The following is a 14,622-nucleotide window of genomic DNA, read 5'->3' as shown; positions in this document are numbered from 1 at the left end:
TATTGTTGTTGTTGATGTTGTAGTATTATTATCACTATCATTATTATCATTATAATTGTTATTATTATCATCATTATTATCATTATTAATTTATTATTTTTGTTATTGATATTATTATTATTATTATTATTATTATTATTATTATTATTATTATTATATTATTATCATCATCATTATTATTATTATTATTATTATTATCATTATAATCATTATAATAAATATTATTATCATTATTTTTTAAATAATTACTATCGTTATCACCCGCATCATCACCATCAATTACATCCTGTCTTGACAATTGCTCATTCCATCCAGAAATTAGAATTAGAAAGTAGAAAGTTAGACTTCCACAGGTTCACCGAGACACTGAGCACCTGCTTCAGTCCTATAGGCTTTCTGTATCTCTCAGAGTCACTCTCATCTTTATTCTTTACAATCCTTTTTCTTTTGTTTCATCACATTTCCTTCAGACATGTATTTCATTCTCAATATAATGAATTGAAGGTAGCATGTATCTGCAACATTAACAACAAAAATAGGCCTACATTATTCCTCCATCTTGATGGTCTTATTTTGTGGAGTATATCGGTCATCGCATTGCAAAAGAAACTGTTTAGAACTTATACTTTCAAAGTGGTTTACTATTAGGCCTATTGACTATGTAGTAAATGTTTTTTTTTTAAATCACAAAGATGCAATAAGAAGTTTCATTCTATAAAATTGTCAAACAATGAATACTAGTGTATAAATTTATATATATTTTCATTTCAATATGACCTACATTTATATTTTAAAACCAAGGCATTCGGAGCCATGGAGAGCCTGCCTGAGAAAGGAGCTCTGAGATATAGGTTGATAACAAATGATTACACAATGGAAATGTGACATTAGAGGAAAATGTGTATACTGGTTACCAAAAAAGGCATACTTTAAATCAAGAATAATTAAGGGAAAATCTTGCCTGAACTTTCCTTGATGGCCACTTAGAATGATTTTGTGTAGTACGTAGGCTTAGGGGAAAATTTTTGTCCCATGTACATATACAGTTAACAACTAAATCATTCACACCCTTGACCCTTTACTTGTTTTGTAATTGTTGAAGTATGTGAAAAAATGGATTTGTCTCGATTTATGTTTCTTGAGAATGTCAAGTTGTAGGCAAGTTGCAGTACAGGTTAATTTAACCAATCTATCTTCATTCTTGGGTTACAAAAAACAAAACAAAACATCAAATTTACAAAGGGTATGAATAATTAAGTTGCTAACTTTATGTGTCCTAGAATCGAAACTGATATGGAAAAATGATAATAATTCTTAGGATAAGAAAAAAGTTATATACAAATTGAAAAAAATATATTGTGCCGGGGCAAATCTGACATTAAAAAAAGTTATAACCTGTCATATCAACGTAATGGATTTAAGCAAGTTTAATTGGATATCCTTAGCCAAACTATTTAAGCCATAACTCTATGATATTTTTGACAAAGTGAAGCTTCGAGGAATCAAGCTGACCTTAAAGGACCACGCCCATTTTTGTGGCGGAGTCATTGAATTATCATGTATGGAATAACACAGCAGTGCATAGGGCCCTTTCGCTAGCTCGCACCATCACATCGGTCCGCTGCCCCAGGCCAGGCCTATAGGATATGACCGCAAGTACAGTACAAGTTAGCTGGACCTGGGAAAGTTTGAAGAGTGGCGCCTAACTGTATGTTTACCTTTCTTCACTCTCATTTGCACTTATCGCAACAAATCGCCCACCCTGTGATCCCGTGTTCGTGAGTAAAATTCAGTGTGTACCAGTATGTTTCAGAATACTAATAAAACAACCTTATCTGACTACGTCGGTGAGCTGAGATCTAAATCCTAGGCCTAGCTAGAGTAGTCTGTGTGTAAATACTCCAGCTCAGTCCCATGCATGAATATCGGTGGAAGTGCAGGTAGTAAACTCTCCCGTCTTTAATACAAACTAGATCTAGAACAAGTTACTGTAGCGGCATAGAATTTGCGATTTCATTGCGATTGTGCGATGTTTCATGTCATTCTTGTAAATAAATCTTGTAAATTCCTTAACCATTAACCCTTAGAATACCAGGTGAAGTTATTTGTGGTTGATTTTGTAGATTCTTGCTGTACACAAATTATTTTAAAAGGTGATTGGTGCACTTTAAGATTTTCTTCATGTCTCTCACTGTCCATAGGATTCATGTTTAATTTTATTTGTTGAGAAAATGTGAAGAGACTTGATCTAATGATGTAAAAGACAATTATGCTGTTTGCTTTGATTGTACTTTTTTCCAGGCCAGAAAAAATGTTTATATTTTGCAGGCTTCATCTATTACCTTTTCCAGTTAATTTGATGTAACAAATTTTAGAATTAGATCTAAGTAGTTTTTGCAGAAAAACGAATCATGTTTGTGACTATTCTCCATGGCTGAGCAGAGGTCTGGCGCCTGGTGGATACCTTACAAGAACAGTGTCTGAACAACTGTCTTCAAGTACAGTATTGATTGAGTCCTTTAATGTTTTTGTTGTTGTCAATTATAACAATAAAGCTCCTTTATTCAAAGAGGGGTTAGGTAGACAATAATCTCAGACTTGGTGAGGCATGAGCTTTGACACAGTGCTCAAATCATTTAATGGTCTGGTGCATATATGTCTGTTTGGAGGCAGGAGGGTGTTAACTGGTACACTATAATACAGAGTTAACAGCCTTCTGGCTCTGAGTAAACAATATGATAAAGAAATCTCTACCCTGGCCTAGCTTTAGAAAAAACTAACTACCTGGAAGTGGGTGAGGAGTCAGCCGCAGAAATAAAAAATTGCTCATAATTTTATATAATAAAAAAGAATTTGATTAGTTTAATTTAGGAGGGGGAGGGTGAGTAAATATCCCTTTCTTTTGGTTCTTCTTTTGATCTTCTGAATGATCTTCAGATTTTTTTGTTTTGAGTCAGAAAGGGGACAGTTAGGAACTGTCATTTCAGTTTGCTTTTCATCCTACATCATTTCACTAAGATGTTCTAATTTAATATTTTCCTAACAGATTCTGAAGAAGGAATGAAGCAAACATTACTGAAAATGAAAATAGAAATAAATGAAAAGTCTAGGTGTGGAAATATTTTGAAGGACATGAACTTGAATTTATTTAGAAAGAAGGAAAAAAAAGCATATAGGTGGTATATTTGCCTGCATCACCAGCAGCAGTCACCTATCCCATCAACGCTTGGAACAAGTACCCCCTACATAAAGGGGCTTATAAGTCCCCCTTTCTTGCCTATCCAAGCAGATCGGTCTCTAATCGTCCCTCCAGCAGGGTAAAGTTGGACGTTATTCACTGTATCGAGCTCAAGACCAGTGAACCAATGCTCAGTGCTGTTTACAAGGGACTCCTTTCAATGGGATGAATACGCAATATAATAGGTCTTGTTTTTGTTTGTTACACTGTATGTATGTATACAATATTGGTCAGGTCGTCATCGTCATAGGGGGTAGAATATGAATGCAGGCTCATAAACAACTTGGCCATCCAGTTTGATCTCAATTTGTGTTTAAAAGCTGGCTAATTTATAGGCTTATATTGAGGTAAGTGAAACCTTGTAATGTTTGTGGGATTTACACTGTACATTGAGAATGTATATTTCAAGAAGCTATAAATAAGCATATGGTCTCTGTTTCTCTGTGAATATGTGTTGCTTGTTTGCAAAATTGTTTTATGATATGAACAGGCTATACTCTCATGAAATTCTCCATTTGTTGGAGGACAAGATCAGAAGAGGTTGTACTTCATTTTCAAATTGAGAGTTGTTTTATTTTCTTCTAAACAAAGCATGGACCATGCTTTGAATATCCAGGTACACAGACATAATTCTGTACAAATCATAAAGTGTAAATGTCTACATGTATCAAACATTTTGACAAAAGGTCGTACTATTTTTGCCAGTTCTGTTGCCTAGTAATGTATGTATGTATGTATGCTTAGCTGCCATGTTTTCTTATAACACCTTTATGACCTTATACTAACTTGAGTTATCTAACATTTTATATTTTTTGCTCTTTCTTTCCAGGATTTTTTTTATCCTCACCTGCTTGCACAGTTCATCCACAAGACTAGGAAATACCATTTATGAGATGATGAAGTCATACAGTTTTCTACAGAAATGGCTGTGATTATCATTTAACCCTCTTAATCACAATGGAGCCTTCAAAAGACTTTGATGGAAAGAAGTCTGAAAATAATCTGCTGTTTAGACCAGTAAACCAATGTGAGGAGTTATCTCTGCAGAGCAACCCCCAATTCCTGGAAGATGATGATGCTTGGATGAGGGAGGATGCAATCTCCTTAGAGGATGAAGATGAGGAGAAACCAGAAGTTTTGCCATTTGGTCTCAACCAGTCTTGGCCCAGGGTATCTCGTCCATCTACTAGACGTGACACTGTTCCCAGAGTGCATCCGAAGAAGAAGCTTCTGAGACAGATCAGCCGAGAGTCTCTAGATGAGTCTACAAATCTTCTTCTGGGGCACATCGTGATGCTTCCAGAGCCGCCCCATGATCTCATCTCGGAACCAAGTTTACCTACATTTGCTAAACATCCCTTGGTTGAAGAAGAGGATGAACAACTCCAGGTAGAGATGGAGAAAAAATTGAACATTTGTGAAGAGAGGAGGAATCCAGATGTGCAGAAGAAAGAGGAGGATTCTTTCCTGGCATTAAATGTCCAAGTATTAGGTGACCGAATTTCAGGGAAACATATGGAAGAGCAGAAACTAATTCTTCCTGATCTGGATTCAATTGAAAAGGACTGTTGTAATAGTAATGACAACCAACTGCAAATTCCTACAGCTTCTGTTCAGTGTAAATCAGGAAAAGATAATGTGGAAGACAACTGTGAAGAGAAGATAATGAGAGAATCTAATGAAGCTCCAACAGATTGTGAAATCAAGGAACCTAACGCTGATGGTTTGAATCAGTCATTGCAAAACCTTAAACTTGATTCTGGTTTACAGGTAACATCATCAGATGAAGGATTGGAAACCGAGAGTGGAATTGAAAACGAAACAAAAGAAGTGTCCAGTGATTTGAAATTGAGTGCTTCCCACATAGACACTAAAGTTGATTTGAATCAAGATGTGCCAAAAGATTACCTTGAGAAATATAGAGAAATTGATGTATCACTAGATGTCAGCACAAATCCTGAAAGATCAGTTAGAAAGAAATCTTCTCCAGGAGAGAGAAAACGACCTCCACTTCTGCGATATCTTAGTCAGGAATCTATTGAAGAATCAACCAATCTCCTGATGGACCATGTTGTTATGATGGACTTGCAACAAAAGCCAAACCAAAGGAGCCCTGAAGGGAGAGACTTAACATGCCCATTCCTAGTGGACATCAAGGAGTCACCTCTCTTAGATGAAGATGCCAGTAGGAGAACAGAGAATGAGAAAGATGAAATGTTTCTGTATCAAGGAGAAGTTGATAGTTGTGATGAGGAGGAGGAGGAGGATGTTGGGCATGAAGATGACAGAGAAGAGACTTCAAAGCATGATTATCTGCATACCATAGCTGATATGAATTCAATGTCATTTATTTCTGATGAGGCTGCAAGTACGCTCCAGGTGAATAGCACTTGCTGGCATGAGCAAATTTAATCTTCAGCAGTTAAACTGTTATCAAACTGTATATATTCTTTTGAACATGAAATGCACATATTTATATTTGAAGTGGTAAAGAAAATATTATACCATTTTTATAATTTGTCTTTCGAAATTGATGTGCTGCTCAGAAACTTCAGGGATATCAATATTGTAAAAAAACTATTGTCACTTGCGAAATCTGTCAAAATCAGTTCTTTTTTAGTTTATTTTTGTAAATATGAGAATTGAAGGAAGTGTCAAGTGTGAATTGTAATACATTGTATTACACTGTATGTAGGAAACAATGCAAAGATGGATTAATAAACATTGTAAAGTGAGACATATACCTTAATATCTTCCATCTTCCAGGACATTGAGCTGATACGGGTAGAGCTGGACAATGCAATACATACATTTCAGGGTCTCATAGAAGAATTTCCAGAAAGGACAGATGAAAGTCTACTCCCAAAAGCTGATGATGTATTTCTTGAAGACATTGACGATGAAGAGGCTGGTGATGTTTCAGGAGATGAGGATGGTAGTGTATTCCGTGTTCTTCCAGATGAACTCCTCATTCATATCTTCAAACATTTCTCTCATGATGAACTCTGTGACCCTATCATGCTTGTATGCAAGAAATGGAACAGCCTTGCCAAAGATCCATTGCTATGGCAATACCTAGACCTGTCCAACAAAGCCGGGATACCATCGGATGTGCTAGGGAGCGTCTTCCAGAGGTGCAATCTACTCTGTGGTATAACATTCCGTGGACGCGATGAGGTCAGTGCTTCTGAAATCCAGGCCATCATTGACCACTGTCCGAACGTGCCAAGTCTTGAATTTGGCTTTGTCCGCACCATGCAAGATGACCAATTCAGCCTGTTGATTGGCAGCTGCAGGTCGTTGACCTCTCTGAACATGGAAGGGTGTGATGGAATCACTGATAGCCTCATCTCCAGGCTGATTCTCCTACCGAAGCTACGATGTCTCAATCTCTCTCATTGTACCAAGCTGACCGATGGGGCCGTGTTTGAGATTGCAAGATTCTGTGATCATCTTGAAGAGCTGGACATCGATGGCATTCCTTGGATCACTGATATGTGAGTAATTCATTTTTACGTTAGGGTACTGGTGGGAAATGTTACAATGACAATGGGCCTCTTGTATAAGAAGGTGCATTTTAGGATGTTCCAAAGCAATGTTCATATGCACCTTAGCTGCATAGGGCCAACTGGTTATGTATTTATCATGTACAATGCATGGAGTTTCTGGTATTTAGCATAGTAACATTACTGTGGAACATCCTTTAATGTAACTAAAAATATCAAAACAAAACTCCCAAATATATGGCTGGAAATCAAGTTGCATTTAATTTTTGGAATTTCATGTTGAAAAATGCAATTTCTTGATGCAAGAGGCCCCAGGTCTGCACATGTAACTCCTAAGAATTCAGATGGTAATCAAAATGTTTCTGTCTGGCATAGAACTTGTACATAATATTGTCGGGCTAACATGGCATCTGTACCAAAGACTCCCAAACTCCACTCTTGACTGCCAAAATGTTAAAAAGTAAGCAGGGGCATTGTATAAACAGGCACTCAGAGGAAGGGTAGTCAGAAGCCCTGGATATTGCGGCAATGCTGCTATTTTTTAAAGGCTTATATGCTTATTCAGAGGGAAAGAAGAACAATGATTTTCATGTTATGCCGGGAAGTGGCCTATGAATAAAAGTAGGAAATCCAAAAAACATGTAGGAAAATTATTTGCCACTAAGTCTCTTTTTAGTAAATTACAAACTGGCTGATCAATTTGATGCAATTTTAGGCCTATATTGATAATTTACAATGTACCTCCGTTTGTAATCTTGTAATCTCTAATTTGTTCATTTTTTGTCAATTCCTAGTGCTGTAACGATGCTATGTGATGAGAGGCAAGCCAAGTTAAGATGTCTGAGACTAGATGGAGCAGAGTTGACTGATATATCCATCCACCATGCTGTACAGTGCCCTAACCTGGAGGAACTAAGCAGCTCATTCTGTGAGCAGCTCACAGACCACTCACTCACCATGTTAAAGGTATTTTGACACTGGACAGCCATCTAACATTTGCGCTTGGCTTCATTTCGTTAAAGATATAGGGTTAGGGTCAGGGTCATGATTAGGCCACGTTTAGGGTTAGAATCAGTACTAGGTATTTTGCTTATAATCAAGGGTTGAAGGTAGGGATTTAATTAGTTTAACAGAGCAACTGTTGCCACATTACGATACAGAAAACTTTCATTGGTTGGGGTAATTATAACATAATCACTTGGCTTGAGAAAGTCCACAGGAGTGGATGAAAGCTTGCCTACTAAATTTTAAGGTTGGTAGAAGCTATAACTACATATTGTTGCCACATTGTCTGCTGTACAACGATTCTCACAAATAAAAAAAAATTGGTCATGACATCTCATTAGAGTCATTGAATCAGCAACTTGCGTATCAATGTGTCGTGTTACCTTTTCACCTAGTTCTCTCTCTCCCTTGAAAACATGTTTCCATATTTCTTTTCCCTTTAAAGGATACTTTAATGAAATTTTGAATTGGTAGTATCATAGTCATCAGTTTTGCTATTTCTCTATATCTATAATATTGCAGAAGTGGAAGAAACCAGTACGTCTACGTCTTCAGAAGGGCAAGGAGTTTTCAGAGGAAGCCTTAGCCAATCTCTTCATCTCCCCTCAGATGTCTAACTTGACCTACCTTGACCTTTCAGAGTGTTCTGAGCTGAGAGATCCAGGTCTTATCAACATTGCCACAAGGTAAAGACTTTGTTGATAAAAGTTGATAGGGCGCTTTAGCAATGCGACAGAAGGCAAACAGGACGGGAGAATTCACTCAACCGAGATCTTCCTGTACTATATGCTCCGTCTTCATTTGTAACCTGTATATAGAGCGCTTCCGCAAACACGACGGAAGGCAAATACGAGGGTAATGGAGCAAAATAATCAATCTGCGCATGTCCGAACCAGAATTTTCTCTGTCTTGTTGATTTTCACAACCGTTCTCAGCCATAATAGCGTTCTTTCCCTAAACTTCACAGAAGAGTTGTATCGCCATGCAATAGACCATTTTCGTAATGTAACCAAATTTAATGCATAAGTCTTTGTAAAGTGTCTCAATACAAATGATTTCACTCAGCTGATAAGAATAATAGTATTTCAATAGACAGAATCTGAACTGCATATATTATTTGATCTCGTTTGAGTGAATTCTCCCGTCCTCTTTTGTCTCGTTGCTACATAAAGCGCCCTAATGATGTTCTGTGGGAGTTTAATATTGAAAAGGATGAAAAGCTTCTCTTTTTTGTGTGTAAAGAGGAGAGGTGGATGATAATTATGTATGAGAAATCATCCCAAATGAAATAAAGTTATATAAATATAATGTAGGTATAGTTTTGGGGGACAATAATTGTATATACAGTTAACAACTAAAATTATTCAAATTGATTTGTCCCAATTTATGTTTCTTAAGAATGTGACATATTAAAGATTACATCTTAAAGTATTCAACAAATTAGCCCACCTTTCATTCTTGAAATACAAAATACACAAGAAGCTTCAAATTTGCGAGGGGTATATATATATATATAAATCAGTATATATGGTGCTAAAAAGCTGGGAACAGGTGGCTTCTCTTGTCAATGGGAGGAGTGCATGGAATGCTTTTATAAAAATGGAAATTGAGGATATTTTTTAAAGAATGAAAAATGTTAGAGATCCTTTTTTTTTTTCTTTTTTTTTTCTAATCATGACCGTTTCATTGACCTTAATAAAAAGGAATTATGTATAATTATTTTTTCTTCAGATAAAGATACACGTTTAAGGAATCTAAAATATTTTTGATGTATAAGGGAAAAAAAGGATTTGAACATGAATTAATAAGATTTATATCATGTACACTGTGCAGATGAATTGATATGTTTCCCTGAACTGAATGCTTTATTTTCTCTTCTGTTTTCTGTACAGGTGCCCTCTTCTCACCCATCTTGCTATTGAATGGTGCTGGTTTATTTCTGATGTTGGTTTGGTGCAAGTACTAGATAACTGCAGGTAAATTACTTCACATGTGACACATTTTCAGCCAATATGATAATTGCCAACAAATACCCTATTTGATGTACAGTGTAGATACCGGTTAATAGATTTTTTATAATGGCCGCAGAACAGGAGATTCGGGCAACCAGGGTTATATATTCCAAGTAAAAAGAAATCATATATTTGCATGGTTTTCCTGTGAAACATTCATATTTAGAAATCATTCAAACCTTTTTTTGGTGACCTTTCTTTCTGCTCTTGTTACTCTGTAGTCTTTTAAAGCATCTCGATCTGATAGGTCTTCATGCTATTCTTGGTCACTGCCTAGCGGACGTCCCAACCAAGTTACCCCAACTAGACTTCCTTGATCTCAGACAGTGCAATAGGGTAAGTAATGACTATCTGTGGGTGTGGCATTCATGTGTGCAGAATAGACCTTTAAACAACTATTCAGAATTTAAAAGTCTAATACTACACAAAATGCAACCAATTGCAAATTTATGTGGGAAATAAAATTGTCAGGTATAGTGTTGTCATCAGTTGTTCTGAATCTCTTAATTCTATGAGGGAGAAACTGTTGATTTCAGCGGTAGTGATTTTGAAAACTGTACATTGTTCAACTTTAACAAATTGTGGAGGTAGGGCTTATGTATTTATGACAGGTCAATTCAAATTAACATTTAAAAATGCCCTACAAATTTATTGACTCTTTCCTGTGTAGAAAGAATCTCTTTGGATTTTAGACAAGAGTGTTATTGTAATAATAATAACATTGACTTTTAAAGCACTTTACTAGTTAACTGACCAAAGCCATTACAGTATTATTATTGTAGTCATATATATCTGCTTATTTCCCACTGAGTGATGTACAAAGCTGTATTTGCCTCTGTTTTGATAGGCTAGGGTCATTCCTGCAATGCATACTGCAGATTAATATCTTGAGCATTAGGACAATATACACACACAATAAACCTCCTAAACATGATGCATGGAGTATTTTTTATCACAAATGATTTTATTTCATGGCATATATACACAACATAATGGAGTTCCTTATGTGGAAAGCAAACGTAGTACAAGAATAACTCAAACATTACAAGCCTCTTACCTAATTTCAGTGGTGCAGCTAGAAAAATATTTCATATTGGTTGCCTTCATAAGGAACCATAACCAAAACTAAAGAATACAATACAGTCTCATAATTTTCCTGACTTAAAATGCATTTATATCATTATTTAGAAAAAGTCATAAGGAATTACACTTTTCTTGTACAGCACCCAAGCTATTTGAATATTGATATTCATTCCTTCACTATAACTATCATCATTATATTTTCAATATATTTTTTTTCCTTCTCTTTTTCAGATCACAGATGCAATGCTGGTGCAGATCGTTTCTATGAAACACAACCTTGTCATCATGAATTACTATGGTGAAGAAGTAGTTCATGGTAACCTTCCGGGTACACTTGATCTATGAGAACAACAAATCCTTGGATGTAAGAAATTAGTTTGTTTAAAGAAATCAAAATATCAGCTTATCAAAGTTTTGTTTAGCAAAATTGGAAAAATTTCATGTCTAAAGCTGGTAGTCCAGTTAAAGATTGAGTTGAGTTCTGGTCATGCGATTGCATTATGAAAGAAACGTGGAATCGATCAGAAAAGGTTGATCATCTAGCATAAGTATTGGTGTGTACTGCAAGGTTCTGGAATCATCAAAATGATAAGAAATTTGGCCCAGTCTTGGTAAAGTTGCAAGCACTGTACACAGAAAGATGTATATATCCGTCTTGATTTTTAGCATTTGAAGAGCCATGCTTTTCAGGGAACATTTTTCCACACTTGCATAATACAATGATAACCCTCACAAATTATTTTTCACCTCTTCCCGTAACTCAACCTTCTCTTTAATTTGTAATAATTTCTACTTTTGTGTTTTTACTGTCTGTATTATCTTAGCTGCTTTGAGCAGTATATATTGTGAAGGGATATAATACATACTACAATTTGAAATATCCTACAACCCTGTTGTATGTAAACTTTACAATAAAAGAATCTGCTATCCATGATATATGGCTCCTATTTGTGTTTGTGCGAAATAAAAGAGTGGACAGAAAGTACAAGATACGGATACACTAAATTGTCTGTTCATTCATCCAGTTTTCCTTGTAATGATGCAACTTTGCAAGTATTTATTATCACATTATTTCAGTGGCAATTTTTTTTAATGATGCCAGTCATTAATACACTACCCCATCTTGCACATACAAGGAGCTTGAAACATACATTAACAAAAAGCACCTTCCTGAATCTAGAAACCAAATGAAGATTCTTGCCAAGTAACTTAACTGGAAATGCTGTTTGATTTATATGAAAATAAGACATTATCAAGTGACAAGAAAGGTGCTACATACCAAATAATGTAAAAAAGACAATAAATGGGGAAATGCTTTTAGCAAAACAATGAGCACAAAGTGAAAAGATGAAATTTACCAAAAACAAATAAACTATGTTAGCTTCTATATTTGAAGAAGAAAAAACAATAGTTTGAAAAATATTTTTTTAACTGTGTTTAGGTATCTTCCCTTTCATAACACTTTTGATTAATTCTTAATAAAAGTCCCCAAAAAGTTGCAGAATACCTTCAAATTTGTAGTACTGTTTGACAAATTTCATAGAGGTATTTGTTATTAGTTAACAGGGACAATATGATACTTCTTACTAATGAATACTGTGACAAGTCCTTTGTTGGTCATTACATAACCATGCTATTTGGCCATTTAAAGAGTTCCTTTTTTTATCATTGCGTAACTATTTTTATTTGGCCATTTAAAGAGTTTCATGAGCTCTACAAAGAGTGGAAACACAGAGAAACGTGACTAATACACCAAAGCAAAGTCTTTTAAAGCCTTCTTTTTTTTATTCCTCTTTCGGGATCGCCGGGAGTGTCAAGTCTGACAGATATGAGCGCTATAAAAGGACCCAATATTATTATTATTTACACCTTGTTTTAGAAGCCTACGGAATGTTTATTTAACATATCGATTATCGATGCTACATGTCATTAATACCCTCTTCACTATGCCTTATTCTCCAGACACCACTTGTAAGCATTCTGGAAGATGCGTAACCATGGTGATGCTTTGAGATCCTGTCTCCATTCTGCTGGCATCCATGGCCATTGCCAGGTCAGTGTGCAGCGTTCAGGATGAGGCATGATGGCCAGATGACGTCCATCCGATGAGCAGAGAGCAGCGATCCCGTCAGGAGAACCGTTGGGATTCAGAGGGTACTGGGTGGTTGGGGCGCCCTCATCGTTGACGTAGCGTACAGGTGCGAGATCGTTGGACAGGACGGAGGTGTGGATTGACTTGTTGGCAAACTTCATCTTCCCTGTATTGGAGAAAGCAGGAAGTTATCAATCGATCATCATCCACAATCTTCAGAAACATCAGAATGTTGAATGATATGGAACATTTTTGACTGGATTCTTATGAAAATTAATTTATTTTGGCAATTAAATGCAAATTCATGGCAATGGAGGATCATCCAGTATATATATGCAAACATTGAATGTATCCATTTTTGTTTTTCTGTTTTCAGCATCATTTACTATCTATATTGCAATGTTCAGATTCCATTCAAACATATATAGAAATCTCAATCATGAAAAGCAATTAAATCAGAATGAGGCCAATCCTAGCTGTAGTTGTGTAAATTCTTGTTTAAAGGCATTGATCTCATTGTGTCAAAATATGTCTGTATTAAGAATGAATAAATTATCATTTTCTCTTACAAACAAACAATAAGAAAATTTCAAATCTGCAGAGCCCTTTAAAACCGAAAAATAATGTCAATTTTGCTTGAAATTTCAAGACCACTCATATTCTGTAAAATTAAATGACTTTGAAACAATACAAAGCATGATCAATTTATATTTCTCATAGATTTCTCTAATACATACCTTCTCCATGAGCCACCCAGATGCCTAGGGTAGAATCCTGCATGCCTTGTAGCATGATGGCTGGACTCTCTTGAATCTTAACTGTCACAAACCTAGACTCGTAGCGCTCAGAATCATTGTGATCTAGCAGCACTCCTTGCTTACAGGCAGCTGAAATTACACAGTACAAAAAAAATGGTTCAGAGACATCTTATTTGTACGTAGACTGGATTTGGTTGATGAATTTCAAGTTGTTAAATAAAATAGTACAAACAAGATTTTTCAGAACATTTTTTGCAGTGTTTCTATTCTCTGACATACTCATGACAGGGTTATTTTAAACTCTCATATAGTTCCTGAATTATCAATGAACTTCATTTCTTGATGGATAATAAACGAAATGACAAACAACTCAAAAAATAATACCTCCTTCATTCAAAGGCTGAATTAGTGATATGGGTATTTCCAAAGATTATTTTTATGCAAACAAATTATTTCAAAGTAAAGTGTAAAGTATATATATAAATTTTGTGTGTGCAATGGTGACAAGGAGATCTTTCTTTTCTTTTCATATTTATCTGAAAAGCAAGTCTTTAAACATATTTTTGTTTGTGGAATAATGAAGTATTTATTTGTACAATCTCAATGTTCTCATGACCTTTATCATCTGGTATCATTCACAAAAAGAAGTTCTGATCTCCCCCTCTATGAATGACGGAAATGGAAATAATTATTAAAACAAGTACATTTCATCAATTATGAAAATTGATTTTGTACACATACTATGATTTAGTTCTACACAAAATCTTGAATTATGTGTGTGATGTTATTTTCTTAGAAATAAATTATTCATTTATTGAAGAAAAAAAAAATCAATTTGTATAGAATTATTTTGTTTGAATTAAGCCTTCGCACATGTCAAACATCGTAAACATTTTTGGGGGAAATATTCACACCTAGATAATTTTGA

General features: G+C 35.4%; 2 protein-coding genes across 3 annotated transcripts in view; one reads left to right on the top strand and one right to left on the bottom strand.

The window, feature by feature from the left end:
- Positions 1-1,656: 1,656 nt before the first annotated feature.
- Positions 1,657-14,524, top strand: LOC578435. 2 transcript variants are annotated; one of them, XM_778602.5, is made up of 9 exons: positions 1,657-1,778; positions 4,068-5,617; positions 6,005-6,735; positions 7,539-7,710; positions 8,272-8,435; positions 9,642-9,725; positions 9,983-10,097; positions 11,076-11,208; positions 12,807-14,524. In XM_778602.5, exons 2-8 carry the CDS (start codon positions 4,196-4,198, stop codon positions 11,187-11,189), a joined length of 2,802 nt encoding a protein of 933 aa, XP_783695.2. In that variant the 5' UTR covers positions 1,657-1,778; positions 4,068-4,195; the 3' UTR covers positions 11,190-11,208; positions 12,807-14,524. The 2 variants fall into 2 exon arrangements, with proteins under 2 accessions (XP_783695.2, XP_030836183.1); XM_030980323.1 differs by lacking the exon at positions 1,657-1,778 and adding an exon at positions 2,998-3,585.
- The window catches only part of LOC576564 (phosphoribosylformylglycinamidine synthase), a 24,613-nt gene continuing 22,339 nt past the window's right edge, over positions 12,349-14,622 (bottom strand). The window contains exons 23-24 of the mRNA XM_030980322.1: positions 13,674-13,823; positions 12,349-13,102 (exon numbers count right to left, since the gene is read on the bottom strand). Coding sequence (XP_030836182.1) covers positions 12,789-13,102; positions 13,674-13,823 — 464 coding nt within the window. The 3' untranslated portion in view covers positions 12,349-12,788. The remainder of the gene's footprint in view (positions 13,103-13,673; positions 13,824-14,622) is intronic.

Source organism: Strongylocentrotus purpuratus, unplaced genomic scaffold, assembly GCF_000002235.5.
Source record: "Strongylocentrotus purpuratus isolate Spur 01 unplaced genomic scaffold, Spur_5.0 spur5_scaffold_11, whole genome shotgun sequence".
Lineage (NCBI taxonomy): Eukaryota > Metazoa > Echinodermata > Echinoidea > Camarodonta > Strongylocentrotidae > Strongylocentrotus > Strongylocentrotus purpuratus.
The sequence above is the reverse complement of the archived record's forward strand: the minus strand, read 5'-3'. Positions and strand labels throughout refer to the sequence as shown.